This window comes from Nerophis ophidion, linkage group LG04 (assembly GCF_033978795.1).
Source record: "Nerophis ophidion isolate RoL-2023_Sa linkage group LG04, RoL_Noph_v1.0, whole genome shotgun sequence".
Taxonomy (NCBI): Eukaryota; Metazoa; Chordata; class Actinopteri; order Syngnathiformes; family Syngnathidae; genus Nerophis; species Nerophis ophidion.
Window position 1 is genome coordinate 54,229,021 of NC_084614.1, and position 23,483 is coordinate 54,252,503.

A 23,483-nucleotide genomic window follows, 5' to 3' on the forward strand; every position below is an offset into this window, starting at 1 on the left:
AGTGTAAGCCACTGTGACACTATCGTTCTTTTTTTTTATTTTTATAAATGTCTAATGATAATGTCAATGAGGGATTTTTAATCACTGCTATGCTGAAATTATAACTAATATTGATAGTGTTGTTTATAATATTCATTTTTGTTTCACTACTTTCGGTTTGTTCTGTGTCGTGTTTGTGTCTCCTCTCAATTGCTCTGTTTGTTGCAGTTCTGAGGGTTGCTGGGTCAGGTTTGGTTTTGGAATTGGATTGCATTGTTATGGTATTGCTGTGTATTGTTTTTTTGGATTGATTAATAAAAAATTAATAAAATGAAATAAAAACAAAAATAAAAGAAATGAATCCAAAAAAAAACAAAAATGTTTTTTTTAAAATGAAAATCGATTCTGAATCGTGAGAATCGCAATTTGAATTCGAATCCATTTTTCCCCACACCCCTAATATATATATATATATATATATATATATATATCTGCGATGAGGTGGCAACTCGTCAAGGGTGTACATGATTGTAGCTAAGATAGGCACCAGTGCCCCCCGCGACCCCAAAAGGGAATAAGCGGTTGAAAATATATATATATATATATATATATATATATATATATATATATATATATATATATATATATATATATAAAATAAAAAATGGGATCAGAATCTAACAGAAATCAATCAAATTCTCTTCAATCTGCCCTTTAAGTCATCCAGCATCTATGGATTGCTGATTAGACAATATGTGTATTATTTTGTATTTCTGACACTCTAAATTATATAAAAAAATAATATAACATAATAATATAATATATCACTAAATATTATATACTGTATATCCATCCATCCATCCATTTCTACCGCTTATTCCCTTTGGGGTCGCGGGGGGCACTGGTGCCTATGGCAGCTACAATCGGGCGGAAGGCGGCGTACACCCTGGACATCACAGGGCCAACACAGATAGACAGACAACATTCACACGCACATTCACACACTAGGGACCATTTAGTGTTGCCAATCAACCTATCCCCAGGTGCATGTCTTTGGAGGTGAGAGGAAGTCAGAGTTCCCGTAGGGAACCCACGCATTTACGAAAACGATATGCAAACTCCACACAGAAAGATCCCGAGCCCGGGATTGAACCCTGACTACTCAGGACCTTCGTATTGTGAGGCAGACGCACTAACCCCTCTTTCACCGTGAAGTCCTATACTGTATATATAATATGTAAATATTACATTTATGTTATATATTATATTGCTATTATGGTACATTTTTCGTTACTTAATACCTGCATTTTATTTTCCATCCTCACCCTTTCCATCCTTTGCAACTGAGCTACTGCGTGGAACAATTTCCCCTTGTGAATCAATAAAGTTTGTCTGAGTCTAAATCCAAATATGTTGACACACAAATACGTGTAGGACTGAAGATTGTCTCTTTTTGCAGCGGGATCGCCTCTTTTCACACTGCCATTTGTGCGTAACTGTGCCAGTTTGCAGTCACATTGCAAAAGAGCTAAATATAGACACACAAAAAAAGCACCCACAGAACAGTTTCAGTCGTGATAAATCACATTATGTGCGCCAAACAATTATATATGCCTCTCTCTATCTTTCAGTGTTGTTGGAGTTCTAACAACCATCATATATTCTGCTTATTCATGAAGACAGACACGCTAAATGGATTGTGCTCCTTATTTTATTCAATCACTAGTGATTCGAGCAGCAGTGTGAGGAAGGCGATGTGTCTCCACACCAGAATTGTGGTTCCTGGGTGTTGGCTCTCACAATAAAAATATACTGTATATATCTAGGTTAAAATGGAGGTCACAGCATTTAAATGGAGCTTTGTTGGTTATTGAATGTTTTTTGGAGGACTTTATAGGCAAAATAGATCACTCCTCATTGTTACCTGCCTTATACTAGCAGTTGCAGGTGCGAACTCAAAGAAAAGGGAAAGACGTGTAATCTTTCTCACTTAGGGATTGTGGATGATGAACGACATTCCGAAAAAAATTACATTTTAAGATGTTTCCAGAGCAACTAATTAAAGTTGTAGCTGGAAGCAACGGTCTGGATTAAAATGTTAAAGTACCACTGATAGTCACACACACACTAGGTGTGGTGAAATTACTCTCTGCATTTGACCCATCCCCTTGTTGCACTCCCTGGGAAGTGAGAGAGCAGTGAGCAGCAGCGCTGGCCGTGCTCTGGATTTATTTTTGGTGATTTCACCCCCAATTCCAACCCTTGATGCTGAGTGCCAAGCATGGAGGGTAATAGGTCCCATTTTAATAGTCTTTGGTATGACTCGATCGGGTATTGAACTCACGACCTACCAAACTCAGGGCGGACACTCTAACCACAAAGCCACTTACAGAGTTACCTCGGTTTTCACACATTTAGATGACAATTTAAGCAAAAATGTCTTGATTTTCATACAGTACTGTGTTGGTTTTAGAACAATTATACAAATCTTGGTCACTCATTTTTATACTACAGCTGCAAAATAACCACTATAGACCCAAATAAAGTTGTAGCACAAAGTAATAATCCATTTTAGTCAACAAGTATCTTACAGTCCCTGTTTCCGGAGTGTCACTGAATGCACCACACTGCTACGGTAAGTCTAGTCCATGGGTCGGTAACCCGCGACTCCGGAGCCGCATGCAGTTCTTTAGCGCCGCACTAGTGGCTCGCTGGAGCTTTTTCAAAAATATATGAAAAATGGAACTGATGAGGGAAAAAAAACATATATTTTCTTTTAATTTGGTTTCTGTAGGAGGACAAACATGACACAAACCCCCCTAATTGCTATAAAGCACACTTTTTACATTAAACATGCTTCACTGATTTGAGTATTTGGCGAGCGCCGTTTTGTCCTACTAATTTTGGCCGTCATTGAACTCACCGTAGTTTGTTTACATGCATAACTTTCTCCGACTTTCTAAGACGTGATTTATGCCACTTCTTTTTCCGTCTCGTTTTGTCCACCAGACTTAAAACGTTGTGCATCAATGCACAAAGGTGAGTTTTATTGAAGTTATTGACTTATGTGGAGTGATAATTAGACATATTTGGTCAATGCATGACTGTAAGCTAATTGATGCTAACATGCTATTTAGGCTAGCTGTATGTACATATAGCATCACTATGCCTCATTTGTAGCTATATTTGAGCTCATTTAGTTTTCTTTAAGTCCTCATAATTGAATTTATATCTCATGGCACACTATCTGTATGTAATATGGCTTTTAATTTTTTGCGACTCCAGACATATTGTTTTCTGCATTTTTGGTCCAATATGGCTCTTTCAACATTTTGGGTTGTCGACCCCTGGTCTAGTCAAACAATATGTCAAATGTGGCGCTTACCGACTGTCCGTCGGTTACCATGAATTGATTAATGTGGACCCCAACTTAGAGAAGTTGAAAAACTTATTCGGGTGTTACCACTTAGTGGTCAATTGTACGGAATATGTACTGTACTGTGCAATCTAGTAATAAAAGTTTCAATCAATCAATCAATCAAACCGTAGTTTTGTGGTTAGCCTGGTCTTGCACAGACACCTTGTTGACTCGCTTAGACAACTACAACCCTCATTTCCATATCAAAGTGCAATTGCAAGAAATTTTGAGATTTCAACATCTACGGTCCATAATATCATCAAAAGGTTCAGAGAATCTGGAGAAATCACTCCACGTAAGCTGCATGGCCGGAAACCAACATTGAATGAACGTGACCTTTGATCCCTCTGACGGCACTGTATCAAAAACCGACATCAATCTTGAAAGGATATCACCACATGGGCTCAGGAACACTTCAGAAAACCACTGTCACTAAATACAGTTGGTCGCTACATCTGTAAGTGCAAGTTAAAACTCTACTATGCAAAGCAAAAGCCATTTATCAACAACATCCAGAAACGCCGCCGGCTTTTCTGGGCCCGAGATCATCTAAGATGGACTGATGCAAAGTAGAAAAGTGCTCTGTGGTCTGACCAGTCTACATTTCAAATCCTTTTTGGAAATATTCGACATCGTTTTCATCCGGACCAAAGGGGAAGCGAACCATCCAGACTGTTATCGGCGCAAAGTTCAAAAGCCAGCATCTGTGATGGTATGGGGTGCATTAGTGCCCAAGGCATGGGTAACTTACACATCTGTGAAGGCACCGGTAATGCTGAAAGGTACATACAGGTTTTGGAACAACATATGCTGCTATCTAAGCGCCGTCTTTTTCATGGACGCCCCTGCTTATTTCAGCAAGACAATGCCATGCCACATTCATCACGTGTTACAACAGCATGGTTTCGTAAAAAAAGAGCGCGGGTACTTTCCAGCCCACCTGCAGTCCAGACCTGTTTCCCATCGAAAATGTGTGATGCATTATAAAGCGTAAAATACAACAGCGGAGACCCCGGACTGTTGAACGACTGAAGCTCTACATAAAAGAAGAATGGGAAAGAATTCCACTTTCAAAGGTTCAAAAATTAGTTTCCTAAGTTCCCAAGCGTTTATTGAGTGTTGTTAAAAGAAAAGGTGATGTAACACAGTGGTGAACATGCCCTTTCCCAACTACTTTGCCACGTGTTGCAGCCATGAAATTCTAAGTTAATTATTATTTGCAAAAAAAAAAAAATGTTTATGAGTTTGAACATCAAATAACTTGTTGTAGTGCATTCAATTAAATATGGGTTGAAAAAGATTTGCAAATCATTGTATTCTGTTTTTATTTACCTCTAACACAATTTCCCAACTCATATGGAAACGGGGTTTGTACAACGAAACGTGTTTTCAGTACAAGCTGACACTCAGTCGACAGGGGACTGATCGCCTGTAAGGAAAGGCTCGGCTGCCGCTTGTATGTTGAGGACACTAGCGCAATACACGTTTTCATGTCTCCAAAAATCCCCAAAAGTCAGTAGATTTGTCACTAATCGCTTTTGACAAAGAAAGTCACTAAGAGGAGTATGTGAGATACTAGATTTAGTTAGAAAGTCGCGAAGATGACAACACTGCGCCGAGGTGTGTGTGAAAGCTGGAAACACCAAGACCCGCCTTACATTGCTTCTAATTGGTTTACATTGCGTGGGGCCTTCCGTGGTTAGCTAGATTTAGGCACAGTAACTTATGGATTTGTTCTTTACGTAAGTCAATTTGTACTCAAACTATGACATGTCCTGAGGAAAAAAAAAATATCATAAAAGAATACATGGTATTGAATGGGAAAAGGTAAGTGTAAGAAATGTCAAGAGTGGCGTGAGAAAGGGTTAAATTGGTGTGACACTTTCATTTAAAGCATGAGTGTTTGCAGCCCTGACAACACAATAAATAAGTGCTTAGCAAAGTTTAAGAAGTGTAGATGGAAGCATGTTACAGTACAAAGTAAGTAAGTGTTAACAGGACGTAGAATAATAAGAGTCCAGAAAGGTGACAATATAACATCTGAGTCAGCATAGTCACAGTCAGTACGACACTGAAAAGGAAGGCAAATTAGTACAAAAAATGGTGGTGTCGATACCAAGGGTAGTATCAGTATTATATGATTGATACTAGAGTGGTTAAATCGATATTCTTGTTTTTTCAAAATTATTTTGCGCGGTTTTGTGCAGTTTCTGGACACAGGAGTATTTTGAGGGAAAAAAGGATTTCCATCCATTTCCTACCGCTTGTGCCTTTTTGGGGTCGCGAAGGGGTCGCTGGAGCCTATCTCAGCTGCATTCAGGCGGAAGGCGGCGTACACCCTGGGCAAGTCGCTACCTCATCACAGGGCCAACACAGATGGACAGACAACATTCACACACACATTCACACACTAGGGCCCATTTAATGTTGCCAATCAATCAATCAATCAATCAAGGATTTCAATGAGTAAAAATATTATATATTTTGCTTTAGTATAGTTATTGTGTATTATTGACTGAAATGTGATTTTCTTATTTAAACGGGGATAGCAGGTTCATTCTATATGTCGTACTTGATCATTTCGCGATATTGCCATATTTTTGCTAAAAGGATTTAGTAGAGAACATCGACGATAAAGTTTGCAACTTTTGGTGCTGACAAAAAAGCCTTGTTTGACCAGAAGTCGCAGACGATGACGTCACAAGGGTGAGGGCTCCTCACGTCCTCACATTGTTTTTAATGGGGGCCTCCAGCAGCAAGAGCTATTCGGACCGAGAAAACGACAACTTCCCCATTAATTTGAACGAGGATGAAAGATTCGTGGATGATGATATTGATAGCGAAGGACTAGAAAAAAAAATGAAGTTAAAACAAAAAAGGCGATTGCATTGGGACGGATTCAGATGTTTTTAGACACATTTGCCAGGATAATCTGGGAAATCCCTTATCTTTCTATTGTGTTGCTTGTGTTTTAGTGAAATTAAATTGTACCTGATAGTCGGAGGGGTGTGTCCACGGGTGTGTTGAGGCCAGTCTCTGAGGGAAGTTGAAGTCAGCTGCATGGACGGCTCAAGCTCAGCTGATCTCCGGTAACAGGCGACTTTTTACCACAATTTTCTCACCGAAACCTGCCGGTTGACAAGTGGTCGGGAACCATATTCGCTTGACCGCTCTGATCCAGAATACTGTTTAGCTCGGTTGGTAGAGTGGCCATGCCAGCAAATTGAGGGTTGCAGGTTCGATTCCCACTTCTGCCATCCTAGTCACTGGCGTTGTGTCCTTGGGCAAGACACTTTACCCACCTGCTCCCAGTGCCACCCAAACTGGTTTAAATGTAACTTAGATATTGGGTTTCACTATGTGAAGCGCTTTGAATCACTAGAGAAAAGCGCTATATAAATATAATTCACTTTAATTGCGCGATGAAAAGAGAGGACTTTTAGCCGCAAATGGTGCTGCGCTGATATTTCCTGACAGTCTGCGACGTTTTCAACAAGAAACTCCGCGGGAAATTTAAAATCGCAATTTAGTAAACTAAACCGGCCGTATTGGCATGTGTTGCAATGTTAATATTTCATCATTGATATATAAACTATCAGACTGCGTGGTCGGTAGTAGTGGGTTTCAGTAGGCCTTTAAACAATTGTACTTAATACAAGAAAATAATGAAGTAGATTAAATAATGTGCTAATATCGTTAAACTGTCAACATCAGTCATCATGAATAAACTGATAATTTTACAGTTAACGCATGCGATTGGTAGTGGTATCGGCCGATTTCACGCATGAATGATTGGTATGGGACCTGGAAGCGTAAATCATTGATAGCAACATCTCTAAGAATAACTGTAGTTGTGTATCTTGAAAACAATGCGAAATACATTTATTGACAAATGATGAATGAATGGCTACATAAACATCACTTTTATTGAACATTCTCAAACGCAACCACCGTACTTTGCCACACCTCATTTCTTCAACTTGATTGTGTATTTCTCCTTATTTATCAAAGCTCTGTCTTTCAAGTCATATCCAAGAACACGCAGACAACGGCTCACACGACTTTGTTTACACCAACTGATGCTCACACGCATGAGCAACACAGCTTTACGGCACAACACGTCACACTGTCATGACCCCGCAGCCTCACATACGAACAGTAAGTGCTTACATGTTCTGGCAAACTGCCTGGTCGCCCATTGTCCCTTTGCATCGGCACGGAAACACAAGGTGGAACTAATATTTGAGGGCATCTTGGCACGCCGGGTACAGATTGTAAGCAGCGCTTGTACAAACCCCGTTTCCATATGAGTTGGGAAATTGTGTTGGATGTAAAGATAAACGGAACACAATGATTTGCAAATAATTTTCAACCCATATTTATTTGAATGCACTACAAAGACAAAATATTTGATGTTCAAACGTATTAATTTTTTTTTTTTTTTTGCAAATAATAATTAACTTAGAATTTCATGGCTGCAACACGTGCCAAAGTAGTTGGGAAAGGGCATGTTCACCACTGTGTTACATCAACTTTTCTTTTAACAACACTCAATAAACGTTTGGAAACTGAGGAAACTAATTGTTGAACCTTTGAAAGTGGAATTCTTTCCCATTCTTGTTTTATGTAGAGCTTCAGTCGTTCAACAGTCCGGAGTCTCCGCTGTCGTATTTTACGGTTCATGATGCACTGCACATTTTCCATGGGAGACAGGTCTGGACTACAGGCTGGCCGGGAAAGTACCCGCGCTCTTTTTTGACAAAGCCACGCTGTTGTAACACATGCTGAATGTGGCTTGGCATTGTCTTGCTGAAATAAGCAGGGGCGTCCATGAAAAAGATGGCACTTAGATAGCAGCATATGTTGTTCCAAAACCTGTATGTACCTTTCAGCATTACCGGTGCCTTCACAGATGTGTAAGTTACCCATGCCTTGGGCACTAATGCACCCCATTACCATCACAGATGCTGGGTTTTGAAATTTGCGTCGATAACAGTCTGGATGGTTCACTTCCGCTTTGGTCTGGATGACACGATGTCGAATATTTCCAAAAACAATTTGAAATGTGGACTGGTCAGACCACAGAACACTTTTCCACTTTGCATCAATCCATCGTAGATGATCTCGGGCCTAGAGAAGCCGGCGGAGTTTCTGGATGTTGTTGATAAATTACTTTCGCTTTGCACAGTAGAGCTTTAATTTGCACTTACATATGTCGCAACAAACTGTATTTAGTGACAGTGGTTTTCTGAAGTGTTCCTGAGCCCATTTGGTGATATCCTTTCGAGATTAATGTCGGTTTTTGATACAGTGCCGTCTGAGGGATCAAAGGTCACGGTCATTCAATGTTGGTTTCCGGCCATGCAGGTTCCGTGGAGTGATTTCTCCAGATTCTCTGAACCTTTAATGATATTATACACCGTGGATGTTGAAATCCCTAAATTTCATGCAATTGCACTATTGAGAAATGTTGTTCTCACACTATTTGACTATTTGCTCACGCAGTTGTAGACAAAGGTGTGTACCTCGCCCCATCTTTTCTTGTGAAAGACTGAGCATTTTTTGGGAAGCTGTTTTTATACGCAATCATGGCACCCAACTGTTCTCAATTAGCCTGCACACCTTTGGGATGTTCCAAATAAGTGTTTGATGAGCATTCCTCAACTTTATCAGTATGTATTGCCACCTTTCGCAACTTCTTTGTCACCTCTATGCTGGCATCAAATTCTAAAGTCAATGATTATTTGCAAAACAAAACATGTTTATCAGTTTGAACATCAAATATGTTGTCTTTGTAGCATATTCAACTGGATATGGGTTGAAAATGATTTGCAAATTATGTATTCTGTTTATCTTTACATCTAACACAATTTCCCAACTCATATGGAAAAAGGGTTTGTACGTTCAAGTGCAATGACAATTAAGTTCCGTTCCATTTCAGTTCGAGCATAGAGGAGACCCACAGCCACTCTGTGCAAAGCTGCTGCTGTTTCTGCTTTGGTCTTCAGAGTGAGATTAATGTGAATGTTCATCAATGTCAAGCTTCAACTAAAAATAAACCTGTTGTTCATGTCATGGCCAGTCAATCGATTTGGTTAGTTTGTGAATATCAGGGGCCTTCAGTCTTTTGATCAAATTTGATAGCCAACATTTAACGACGTAAATTAAAAAAAGAATCAACAGAAAAAAATTAATGTACAATTCTAATTATCATTGGATTATTTAACTCACGTTTTATGTCTACCACCACGGTATTCCACTCTCCTACAGCATCTATTGTAATCAGTTACAAACCCCGTTTCCATATGAGTTGGGAAATTGTGTTAAATGTAAATACAAACAGAATACAATGATTTGCAAATCATTTTCAACCCATATTCAGTTGAATGTGCTACAAAGACAACATATTTGATGTTCAAACCGATAAACATTTTTATTTGCAAATAATGATTAACTTTAGAATTTGATGCCAACAACACGTGACAAAGAAGTTGGGAAAGGTGGCAATAAATACTGATAAAGTTGAGAAATTCTCATCAAACACTTATTTGGAACATCCCACAGGTGTGCAGGCTAATTGGGAACAGGTGGGTGCAATGATTGGGTATAAAAGCAGCTTCCATGAAATGCTAAGTAATTCACAAACAAGGATGGAGCGAGGGTCACCAGTTTGTAAGCAAATTGTCGAACAGTTTTAGAACAACATTTCTCAACGAGCTATTGCAAGGAATTTAGGGATTTTACCATCTACGGTCCGTAAAATCATCAAAAGGTTCAGAGAATCTGGAGAAATCACTGCACGTAAGCAATGTTTTTTACGGACCGTTGATCCCTCAGGCGGTACTGCATCAAAAACAGACATCAGTGTGTAAAGGATATCACTACATGGGCTCAGGAACACTTCATAAAACCACTGTCAGTAACTACAGTTGGTCGCTACATCTGTAAGTGCAGGTTAAAACTCTGCTATGCAAAGCAAAACCCATTTATCAACAACACCAAGGATGCCGCTAGCTTCTCTGGGCCCAAGCTCACATAAGATGGACTGCTGCAAAGTGGAAAAGTGTTCTGTTGTCTGACGAGTTCACATTTCAAATTATATTTGGAAACTGTGGACGTGGTGTCCTCCGGAACAAAGAGGAAAATAACCATTCGGATTGTTATAGGCGCGGAGTTCAAAAGCCAGCAACTGTGATGGTATGGGGGTGTATTAGTGCCCAAGGCATGGGTAACTCACACATCTATGAAGGCACCAATAAATGTTGAATTGTCCATACAGGTTTTGGAACAACATATGTTGTCATCCAAGCAACGTTATCATGGACGCCCCTGCTTATTTCAGCAAGACAATGCCAAGCCACGTGTTACAACAGCGTGGCTTCGTAGTAAAAGAGTGCAGTTACTTTCCTGGCCCGCCTGCAGTCCAGACCTGTCTCCCATGGAAAATGTGTGGCTTATTATGAAGCCTAAAATACGACAGCGTAGACCCCGGACTGTTGAATGACTGAAGCTCTACATAAAACAAGAATGGGAAAGAATTCCACTTTCAAAACTACAACAATTAGTTTCCTCAGTTCCCAAAACGTTTATTGAGTGTTGTTAAAAGAAAAGGTGATGTAACACAGTGGTGAACCTGCCCTTTCCCAACTACTTTGGCATGTGTTGCAGCCATGAAATTCTAAGTTAATTATTATTTGCAACAAAAAAAATAAAGTTTATGAATTTGAACATCAAATATCTTGTCTATGTAGTGCATTCAATTGAATACGGGTTGAAAAGAATATGCAAATCATTGTATTCCGTTTATATTTACATATAACACAATTTCCCAACTCATATGGAAACTGAGTTTGTATGCAAATCAGGCAATGTCGTCCACTATCAACTTCTAGCAATTTTCAGGACAACTGAAGAGTTGGCAACATTAGAAAATCAAGAGAGTTCAGAAAAGATTTAGAACAGTAAGGATTGATATAGGCTTCACGGTGGCAGAGGGGTTAGTGCAGAGGTGTCAAACTCAAATACAGAGTGGGCCAAAAGTCTAAACTGAACAATGCCGCGGGCTAAAGTTGAACAACTTAATCTTTTAATAGGGACCCAAACAAGTTTTACATTGAATATTGAACAAGCAAGGCTTATATAACTTTATACTGACATGCAAAATCAAGTTTTGTTGGTAGCGGGGGTCTATATTGTAGCGTCCCGGAAGAGTTGAAGAGAAGAGAGAGAATTATATCTATATAGCGCTTTTTCTCTAGTGACTCAAAGCGCTTTACATAGTGAAACCCAATATCTAAGTTACATTCAAACCAGTGTGGGTGACATTGGCAGCAGGTGGGTAAAGTGTCTTGCCCAAGGACACAACGGCAGTGACTAGGATGGCGGAAGCGGGAATCGAACCTGCAACCCTCAAGTTGCTGGCACGGCCACTCTACCAACCGAGCTAAACCGAGCGAAAAGAGTTAGTGCTGCAAGGGGTTCTGGGTATTTGTTCTGTTGTGTTGATGTTGTGTTACAGTGCGGATGTTCTCCCGAAATGTATTTGTCATTCTTGTTTGGTGTGGGTTCACTGTGTGGTGCATATTTGTAACAGTGTTAACGTTGTTTATACGGCCACCCTCAGCGTGACCTGTATGGCTGTTGACCAAGTACGCCTGCATTCACCTGTGTGTGTGTAGAATCCGCATATATTACGTGACTGGGCCGGCACGCTGATTGTATGGCGGAAAAGCGGACATGACGACAGGTTGTAAAGGACGCTAAAAGCAGTACCTTTAAGGTACGCCGCCGATATTGTTGTCCGATAGTGTTTAAAAAAGTAAAACTTTTTCAATCGCATCATGCCACCAAAGTTTTACGCTTGTCATTTTCTAAAACTTGTCTGCTGCTGCTCACTGCTCCCCTCACCTCCCTGGGGGTGATCATGGGTGATGGGTCAAATACAGAGAATAATTTCGCCACACCTAGTGTACAATGAGATTAAAAACAACTCTGGTATCAGTGTGACAGTCTACAAAATATGCAAAACATAGGAAGAAAAGAAAAAGAAAAATAGTGCAAAAGGAGGTTAGGTGCACAGTCCAGTCTTGAGAACGATTTGTGTGTGTGTGTGTGTGTGTGTGTGTGTGTGTGTGTGTGTGTGTGTGTGCGTGCGTGCGTGCGTGCGTGCGTGCGCGCGCGTGCGTGCGTGCGTGCGTGCGTGTGTGTGTGTGTGTGTGTGTGTGTGTGTGTGTGTGTGTGTGTGAAAAAAGTAGACTTAAGGCATGAAAGCAGTGTGCCACACTGCTCGCCGTGGAGCGGCCCCCTTTTTTTTTTTTATGAACTCTCAGCTTGTAGACTTTACAGCGCGATGGCACAGGCCAGCGTGGAGCTGCACGCGCATGCAGCTGCTGACACCGACTACATCCTTCCATCCATCCATTTTCTACCGCTTATTCCCTTTTGGGGTCACGGGGGGTGCTGGCGCCTATCTCAGCTACAATCGGGCGGAAGGCGGGGTACACCCTGGACAAGTCGCCACCTCATCGCAGGGCCAACACAGATAGACAGACAACATTCACACTCACATTCACACACTAGGGCCAATTTAGTGTTGCCAATCAACCTATCCCCAGGTGCATGTCTTTGGAAGTGGGAGGAAGCCGGAGTACCCGGAGGGAACCCACGCATTCACGGGGAGAACATGCAAACTCCACACAGAAAGATCCCGAGCCTGGATTTGAACCCAGGACTGCAGGACCTTCGTATTGTGAGGCAGACGCACTAACCCCTCTGCCACCGTGAAGCCCTCGACTACATCCTATCAAATGTATAATTGATATGGAGAAGCACTAACGAGAGAGGCCTTGAAAGTACAGCAAAGTAGGCCAGAGGCTAGTCCATGAAGAAGGGGGGAACGGGGCGGCCGGTGACCTGCAGGACAGCGACTTTAGGAAACATGACGCGCGTTCCTCTTGAAATGAAATCACACTTACTGCGCTCAAATGGCTCTTCTCTGACTCACTTGCCACGCCACGAGGGAGATTCAAAGGTATTGTCAGCGAGGCTGGCATAGCCAAATATAAAATACTGTGACGTCTCCTCACTCTGATGTTCCAGTTGGAGGCGTTACGTAATGACGCCACCGTGTGATACATTGATTTCCGATTCGTTATTTGTTTTTTTTCTCCCTTTAAGGTTCTGGTGATAGAAGCAGCAGGACAAAATTACATAAGCTCTCTACCAAAGTCAGATGCGGTACTCGGAGCGAAAAGCATCAAAGGGCTACGCTGGTTAGAAAGGTAACAGGTGATTTAATTAATTCTGTATTGGTATTCTTCATTATATTAATCCCAACGGAAAATTCTAATAATAGGAGCGGTAATAATACTAGCTTCCACACTGCTGAGTGCTTTTTTCAAATTGCACTTTTTCCGCTCTCTGTTGCTTTTATGCTTTTATACATTTCACAGAAGTTTGCACTTGACAAAGGACGCCATTGAACAAGTTGAAGACACTCATTCTCGGAATCAGAATCAGAAATACTTTATTTATCCCCAACGAGAAATCGTATTGCTATTGTACTATTTTTTCAGCTATAGTTACATTCAGTGGTTCTCAAATGGGGGTACGCATACCCCTGGGGGTAATTGAAGGTATGCCAAGGGGTACGTGAGATTTTTTTTAAATATTCTAAAAATAGCAACAATTCAAAAATCCTTTATAAATATATTTATTGAATAATGCATCAACAAAATATGAATGTAAGTTCATAAACTGTGAAAAGAAATGCAACAATGCAATATTTAGTGTTGACAGCTAAATTGTTTTGTGGACATGTTCCATAAATATTGATGTTAAATATTTCTGTTTTTGTGAAAAAAAATTTAGAATTAAGTTCATGAATCCAGATAGATCTCTATTACAATCCCCCAAGAGGGCACTTTAAGTTGATGATTACTTCTATGTGTAAAAAATCTTTATTTATAATTGAATTACTTATTTATTTTTCAACCAGTTTTTAGTTATTTTTAGATCTTTTTTTCCAAATAGTTCAAGAAAGACCACTACAAATGAGCAATATTTTTGCACTGTTATACAACTTAATAAATCAGAAACTGATGACATAGTGCTGTATTTTACTTCTTTATCTCTTTTTTTCAACCAAAAATGCTTTGCTCTGATTAGGGAATATTTAAAATTAAAAAAAATGTTCACAGGGGGTACATCACTGAAAAAAGGTTGCAAACCACTCGTTACATTAAACATTAGTAATGGAGCAGCCTAGTTTTGAATGGCAGGGTCCCTGCTATCACATGTTGATAAAAATATAACATTTACATAATAAAAATCAACTACAGGCTTCCCAAATTCTGTAATAAATTCAATATGATGGTGAATGTCTGTCTATCTGTGTTGGCCTCGTGATGAGGTGGCGACTTGTTTTGACTGAGGTAGGCTCCAGCGCCCCCCGCGACCCCGAAGGGAATAAGCGGTATAAAATGGATGGATGGGAAATTAAAATGTTCAGCTCCCAACTAAAAGCCGCAACCCTGTAATGTGGTGTCACTCCTTGGGTGTACGTGGCGTCAACCACCCACGCACCGTGATAAAAATCACGCATTCGCAAACCACGGTTGTGTCGCGGAACAGCTCACCAGTGTTTTCACAACGGAAAAGCTCCTCACCTGCAATGCAGCCATTAACGTTTCATAAAGTCACATTCCATCACTGCTTTTCTTGGCTGGAATCTGTGATCACAAGATTTATATGCACTCTATTTGAAGTGTCACTAAGTGGTACAGCTTGGGTTAGTTAGTGTGTCAGCTGGAGCTGGGCGATATTGATGAAAATGTATCACGATATACGGTTTTAATATTGGTTGATAACCATAATTATTGATATTTTTAATGACTTGTGGAAAATATGGACCAGGAGAAAAATATGTCAAATATAAACATTTTTATTTGAAATGTAGCCTTCCTCTAATTATAATCCCCTTGGCCGTCAAAGTTGAAAGAAAGGGGAAATGTCAACACAACCATTGAAAACAAACAAAACAAAACTAAGGTACAAAAATAAGGAATACGTAAGAAATGCCAAATAAAGTGTAACAAAATAGTGTAGTGTGAAAATATAGAAACATTTTTTAAGTTTAATGCCAATACTTGGTCTATAAAATATTGAATTTGGTCTGAGTATGGAAATAAATTTATGTTTTGAAATATAATTGGACCACATTATTAATTTAAAGATGCATTTTTTATATTTTGGTATTCATTCTATTTATACAGTTATACAGCTACACTTTAGGTCCTACCTGTTTCCGTACATTCAAATATGGAATGGGCGAGGGTTTGATTTGAACAGATGAGCGCGGCAAAGATTTGAAAATAGTCACACAAAAAAACTGCCATACTGTCGAGGTGACTTTTCCTGTTTTATTGAAAATATATTCGCTCTCTGCAGAAATTTTGGGAAAATTCTCTTTTCCCCCAATGCAGAGAATCAACAGTGAGACAGCAAGATGGCGCAATCAAAATGATAGGTGATACTGTTACGCGATTGAACATTTAGCACTTTGCTCACTGATCACTTCCTGTTTTGCTAGGTTACGAGACTCCAAGTGCCTTTGTTCATGCAACGAGCCTTGCTTCATTGTTTTGTTTTCCAACCGATATGCTGTATATATATATATATATATATATATATATATATATATATATATATATATGTTAGAAAACACATGTTTTATTGAGGGCAGCACGGTGTAAGAGGGGTTAGTGCATCTGCCTCACAATACGAATATATATTGATATTGTTTTATCGGCCCAGCCCTCGCAACACAAGTGATGTGACACCACAGCAACATGGTAAGATACATGTTCATTTGCATCGCTACATGCTAAGAATCCATCTGTGTGGGAAACACTGAGTTCATGATTGTAGGGCTGCACGATTATTCAAACTGGAATCCCGATCCCGACTTCGGCTGTCGTGATTTAATACGGGTGATTGTCTGCGATCAACGTTGACCCCGACTTAAATAAGTTCAAAAACTTGTTCGGGTGTTACCATTTAGTGGTCAATTGTACGGAATATGTACTGTACTGTGCAATTTAATAATAAAAGTCTCAATCAATCAATCAAAACTCAGCCCATGCCAGAGGCGACTGTGTACGTGCACAGAGCTCCATGACTACGCCGGCCGCCATTAACAAACTTCCCTGGCTGCTGCAGACTGTTGCCTCAGTTCCTCACTTACTTTCTCCTCCGTTGAGTCCTTGGTGTGTCTTAAAGACCGTGTAACTGCGCCTTCAAGGACTTGAGTATAATTGTTACATGAAATAATGCTATATTTTTGTACTTTGACACTTAACACACATATTACACTAACATCAATGAAAACTGACTTTATATAGACTACTCTAAATTGTAATATTGTCCCTAGGGAAGATATACCGTAAATACTCTACATTGTTTGGGCCAAAGTGGTAAGCATGTTGGCTGTACTGTCAAGTAGAGATGTGTCCTCCGCAAACAAATCGAGTGTTTTGAACAGCTTTTTAAAGTGAACAATGAGAACCGATTCACAGTTGTGAGTTATTTGGGAACAGTTTTTTTTATGCACATCCAGACAGTGTCGGCAATTGCCCACGCTGCATGCGTGCCATCTAATTGGTGACTGGACAAGAAAATGAGTCAAAAGAAGTTAAGCAGCATTTGGATTTACTTTTCTGGTACATTGTTCCAAAGTGGATATGTAAAGTATTGCAAGTGTACACACAACAAGGATAGTACAATGTTGTAGTCACTTTTTTATTATGTCTAGATTTTTATATATACTATTTATATATATTTATTTTTTTATACATATATGTATATATATGTACTGTCACAGCAAGAGGATGAGGCACCACATCACATGATGTTAATAATAAAAACTACTACTACTACCAGTGATTGTTTACTTGCTACCAGTGATTGTTTCCTTTATTTAAAAAAAACAACTAACAGCCTGTCTTTTGATTGACTTTTTGGAAGGAACGGCTCCTCAAGATCAGGCTCCTTTCAAAGAGTCATAAATCTCCCAAAAAACATCATGTTTGGCTAATTTGGGAAGCTAAATTGGCCATTAGTGCGAATGTGAGTATGGATGGTTTGTCTATAGAGTATACAGTAATATGCCCTGTGATTGGCTGCAGCGACCAGTCCAGGGTTTACGCTGCTGTTCAATCAAAGCAAGCTGGGATAGGCTCCAGCTCACCTGTGACCCTAAGGACAAGAGTTATAGAACATGGATGGAGACTCAGGATGTTTTGATCCGGGTTTTATGCTGCCGATCATCCATGAGTGAGATCTGCCAATCCCAATACCTGTGAATGTTGTGAGCGCTTTTGACAGTTTAACAATATCAACATAATATTTAAAGTAATTCATTATTCTCTTTCATTACATACAAATGCTTGATGAAAAAAAAGTTAGTAGTACATAAGAGCTAAACAAAAGCAAAAACTGCTATGTATTAATTATTTAAGTCTGTTGTTTTTGCCCTCAAAATCCTCCTGTGACAGGTAAATTATTTTCTGAGTTTCATTGGAAATTGTTCTAATAAAGTAGTCAAACAAAATTGTCTTTCTTGGATTTATTTGAGAAGCTCGAGCATCTCAAAAGACACAGGTCACATTTATTGCAAAGTATGTAAGGAGTGTTCAATAGGGAAAGAGATGCGTTATTCTTTATACACTGAATACAAGGGCGGTGGGGGAGGAGTAGGCTCAGTTTGGAGGGGGCTAAGAACATATGACGCAACTCAGTGAAAAGTGCCCACACTAAGATCAGTGGTGCATTGTTAAATGAGCAAAGAGAAGGGAAAGGAAATACTTTCAGTGAGTCAATGGGGACATGCACTATTGCAATTGACGCTAAGGTGCATACATGTTTTTCACCATGGTAAACATTAGCAAAAACAGCCGCAAAAAATATATTTTGAGGAGATAAAAATATCAACCTAGTATCTAATTTATAGTGATACGTAGCTGAGATAGACACCAGCGCCCCCCGCAACCCCAAAGGGAATAAGCGTTAGAAAATGGATGGATAAATGGATGGATAAACTACTCCTTGGTATTGACACCATGGATCAATGTATGCATGTATTTTCTGACTGTGACAATGCTGACACACCAACAGTTGTTATATTAACCTCTCTATAGACTCTTATTAATTTACTTGTGCAGCCCTTTGAGACACTAGTGATTTAGGGCTATCCATCCATTTTCTACCGCTTATTCCCTTTCGGGGTCGCGGGGGGCGCTGGCGCCTATCTCAGCTACAATCGGGCGGAAGGCAGGGTATACCCTGGACAAGCCGCCACTTCATCGCAGGGCCAACACAGATAGACAGACAACATTCACACTCACGTTCACACACTAGGGCCAATTTAGTGTTGCCAATCAACCTATCCCCAGGTGCATGTCTTTGGAAGTGGGAGGAAGCCGGAGTACCCGGAGGGAACCCACGCATTCACGGGGAGAACATGCAAACTCCACACAGAAAGATCCCGAGCCTGGATTTGAACCCAGGACTGCAGGAACTTCGTATTGTGAGGCAGACGCACTAACCCCTCTGCCACCGTGAAGCGATTTAGGGCTATATAAGTAAAAATGATTGATTGATTGACTTGTCAATATCCTGTATGTGGCTTCCTTCTAAACTCCCTAAAATTTACTAAATACTTAATTATTGGTGTTGTTTACACCAAACTTAGCTATTAGCCTGGCTATTAGCATATCTGCTCCTGGCTTGCTCTCAGTATATATCAATTTTAGCTTCGTCCTCCAGTTGATAATACTATTTGATAATGATACTAAGAAATGCAGTTGATTTGCCATAATGAAGGTGAATATTATTAACTTAAGGGAGTAGCTCCACATTGTTTGGAGACACGTATTTCGCTGCTACCTTGTCAGCCGAGGGACTACATTACAGTTTTTTTCCATTTGCTTACACACAATTTTACTAACTGTGTTTTTTTTTTCAAAAGGATTTACACGCTTTTCCAAAAACAACATTCAATTTTCTTGATTCCTACATCACTTGCAAAATGACGTACTTTGATCAAAACATATGCCCAGTAATTAAAATAAAGCAAGCATTTGTAAAAATGCAATTTTATTGTCATCTCACTCCCATTGACTTCAAATGATAACTCACTATTGGAGTGAGTTACCCACAACAGTGATAAATACAAAACACATTTGTAAAAAAAACAAAAAACTATTATACACTGTAAGAAATCACATGTTCGGGGAATTTTGCCCGAACTTATTAGCATGTGTGATGAATGATTACTGTAACTTGACAAAATATATTGGCATGATCATAGCAATTGTCATTATTTACTTTGAAGTGGGCCAATATGTAAGGACTTATAGACAAAGTAAAAATATCCTGTAATCTTTTCAACAACTGCTCAACAATGATGAGGGCAAACTGAAAATATTCATTTTTACCGCAGTCAGGTAAAGCAACATATCCCAGTTGTCAACAATGACACGCAGTGCAAATTAAAATCTGAGACAACAAAAAAGGTTTAAAAAAACATCTGTAGATAAAAATTACAAATGGAAAAAAATGTATAGCTGTAGCACTCACTTGAGAGCTGTATTTTCCATTTGTCACCTGTGTGTCTTCACACCTGGTATGTGTTCAATTGTGTGGTCATTGGCAAGCCAGCCCTTTGGATTGACCGGGAAGTATCTTCACAATTCTTATTTTTGTGTAAGGCGTAAGGATGTTTGTATCACAATCCTAGTGTGTGTGTAAAGTGTGAAAATGTGTGTATCGCAAACATTATCTGTGTGCAAGATGGGAAGGTGTGTGTAAAGCAGGGGTGTCAAACTCAGTTTAGATCGGGAGCCACACGGAGAAAAATCTACTCCCAAGAAGGCCGGACTGGTAAAATCCCGGCACGATAACTTAAAAATAAAGACAACTTCAGATTGTTTTCTTTGTTTAAAAATAGAAAAAGCACATTCTGAAAATGTACAAATCATAATGTTGTTGGTATTATTTTTTCATTTACATGTTGCGGTTTATAGTATTCTATTTTTATTTGTTGTTATTTATACTTTCTGAATAAATTATGTGATAATGTTCATCACACTGGTGTTAATTTTCCATCTCATCATGATTCAAAAATTATATCAAAATCAAATTACATGATGTTATTTATGTAGTTTGCTCATTTTCCTCGACTTATGTACTAAAATGTGGTTTATTTTTTCTTACATATGGAGCATCATCTGCAAAGATACAAATAATTGCTATTGCGACATCTAGTGGACACATTTAGAACAGCAGTTTCTTTCATTCAAAAATTTAAACTCATTTTTATACCAAGCAAACTCATCCCGCGGGCCGGATGAAACCGTATGTTTGACACCCCTGGTGTAAAGCATTGTGTGTAATATTTTGCAAAAAATGTGAAGCCAAGTCTATGCCAAATATTAAGTAAATCTGCACAGTGCTTTTGTTTACTGTGTGTAGACTTTTGTTAACTGTGTGAAAATGTAACATTTAGTGTGTACTGTAAAAGTCATCTGCGATGAGGTGGCGACTTGTCCAGGGTGTATCCCGCCTACCGCCCGAATGCAGCTGAGATAGGCTCCAGCGACCCCAAAAGGGACACGCGGTAGAAAAATGGATGGATGGATGTAAAAGGCATTAATCGGCTATCGGTACCTGTGTGACATTTCTGTCAACCAATCAGCATACAGCGGTTTTACTTAACTCCACCCCACACACAACACGCTGCACTGTACTGCAGACGGAAGAGTGCGCAAAAGTTCCGAAGGCTTTTTTGGTGACATGCACAGCACTAAACGACGGCCTTTTCATTTGCTAACTCTTCCATTTTCTAAAGTGACCATCTGTCTCCCAATCCCTTGGAGAGTGTGAGCTTTCTCTTGCCAGCTTTACACTAATTCTTTTTCTCACTTGAGTTGCAAGTGTTTGCTGACCAACTTTGGTCTTTCACTTAATAAGGTGCTTTGTTTCCTAGTGAGTCACACAGCAGAGATGCGTGAAATGTATAGTAGGCACTGCTGTATTCAAGCATTCTTTTCTACTGCACAATCAGACAGAAATGGGTTCTTTTTTTTCTTTTCTTTTCTTTTTTACAAAAGAGTGTCAAATGCAGCTTCTCTGCATGACTGCACCTACTTAATCTATGTTTAGGTGACCAACAATCCCCGTTGCCAAGGAAACAGACTGAATTTAAATGAAGATTTATGTAATACAGCACTGCCAAACAATCAGGTTGCTCTCCAGCAAGTGTGTGTGTCGTCACTTCCGGTAGAGAAAGTGCATCCAGGTGTTACCTGAATCTCCATCAAAGTACGATCAAATGGACATAACCTTTTTCTCCTTTTCAGGACATTTTCTCACGCGACAAGATGCTGAGCACACGTGTGACATAACAAGAGACGAGGTAAGCATGTAGAGCCTTCAATGTGGACTCTGGCTGACATATTCTGCAGCTCCAGTGTGACACAAAGCATCAACACTTTTACACAGAGCGTGGGAGATTGAGAGAGGGGGGTCATCTCGAGTGGGACATTGTGAAGCCCCCTTTTCTTGGGGAGAAAAAAAAGGACAAAAAGGAAGTGTGTTGTATAATTCAGGGCTCCTGTGTGTGCAACACAAATACAGCTGTGGCCCATGCATGCACACACTGAGTAGAATGAAGGAGCTTACCTTTGTAGTCACAATGCAGAGGCAGTCCATGGTATTTAGAGCAAAATATCGGGGTGTGTTTCAAGCCCCCCAACCCCCCACGACAGAGGGCTGAGACCCCCACGCCCCGCTCCCCAGCCTGCCCCACTCCTGCACTCTCGCTCTCGTCCTGCCTTTCCCCCCCTTTTCGCTCCTTCTGTGGATCTCTTTCTTTGACTAACCGAACCAGCGAGGGAAAGAGAGGATGGAGGGAGGGGGGAACACAAACAGGGAGGGGGAGGGCCACAGGGAAACGGAGAGAGTGAGCGGAGGAAGAGAAAGTGAGAGAGAGTGGTCTCGGAATTTGGTATGAGGGAGAAAGTGGAGGCGAGGCGGAAAGGTGAGGGCACATGCGCTTTTTTCTTCAGAGGAGGATGCGGGTCGGTGGGTTAGGGGGGGCTTTAAGAATACTATGGGAATGGATGGAGGGATGATGGAGATGCAGGGGGCGGGGGGAATTAAAGAAATAAGAGAGGGGAGTCACAATGTGGGAAGGAAGGGGTGAAAGAGAACAGAATAAGACAGCAAAGCAGGATGGAGGAGGAAGACGCGAGGGAGGGGACCGCGGAGGAGAGAGATGGAGAGTGGGTGTGCATGCGTGCACACACATAATGCTTTTATATATATATATATATATATAAAATAATATATATATATATAATATATCTATATATATATATATATATATATATATATATACATACATATATATGTATATATATATATATATATATGTGTGTGTGTGTATATATATGTATATATATGTGTATATATGTATGTATGATTGTAGTTGAGAAAGGCGTCAGCGCCCCCCGCGACCCCAAAAGGGAATAAGCGGTAGAAAATGGATAAATGGATGGATATGTATATGTATATATGTGTATATATATATATTTATATACATATATATGTATATATGCATATTTATGTACATATATATATATATATATATATATATATATATATATATATATATATATATATATATATATATATATATGTGTGTGTGTGTGTGTGTGTGTGAAGACAGAAGGAATTAAACTGCGGGGAAATGTGTTGAGGAGGAGAGTGTGAATATGCATCAGAGAAGACCTACAGACTGAAAAAGGCGCACATGGTGACACAGGAGGAGGATGAAAAAGAGTGAAATAATGAGATTGAAGAGGTTTCTTACTGGCTTTCTGCTTGTTGGAACACTTGGCAGTCGCTGCCTTCGGGATGGTGCAATTATTGCCATGGCAATAGCGAGGCTTGGTGTTCTCATATATGGTGTTAGTCAGAAGTAACTTAGGTTACACACCAGTGTGTGTGTGTGTGTGTGTGTGTGTGT

The 23,483-nt window shown here is 39.9% G+C and overlaps 1 protein-coding gene across 1 annotated transcript in view; it reads right to left on the minus strand.

The window, feature by feature from the left end:
• LOC133551558 (disks large homolog 4-like) overlaps positions 1 to 22,257 on the minus strand; it is a 195,420-nt gene extending 173,163 nt beyond the window's left edge. Inside the window, exon 1 of the mRNA XM_061898383.1 lies at positions 22,136 to 22,257. Coding sequence (XP_061754367.1) covers positions 22,136 to 22,165 — 30 coding nt within the window. The 5' untranslated portion in view covers positions 22,166 to 22,257. The remainder of the gene's footprint in view (positions 1 to 22,135) is intronic.
• Positions 22,258 to 23,483: the final 1,226 nt, after the last annotated feature.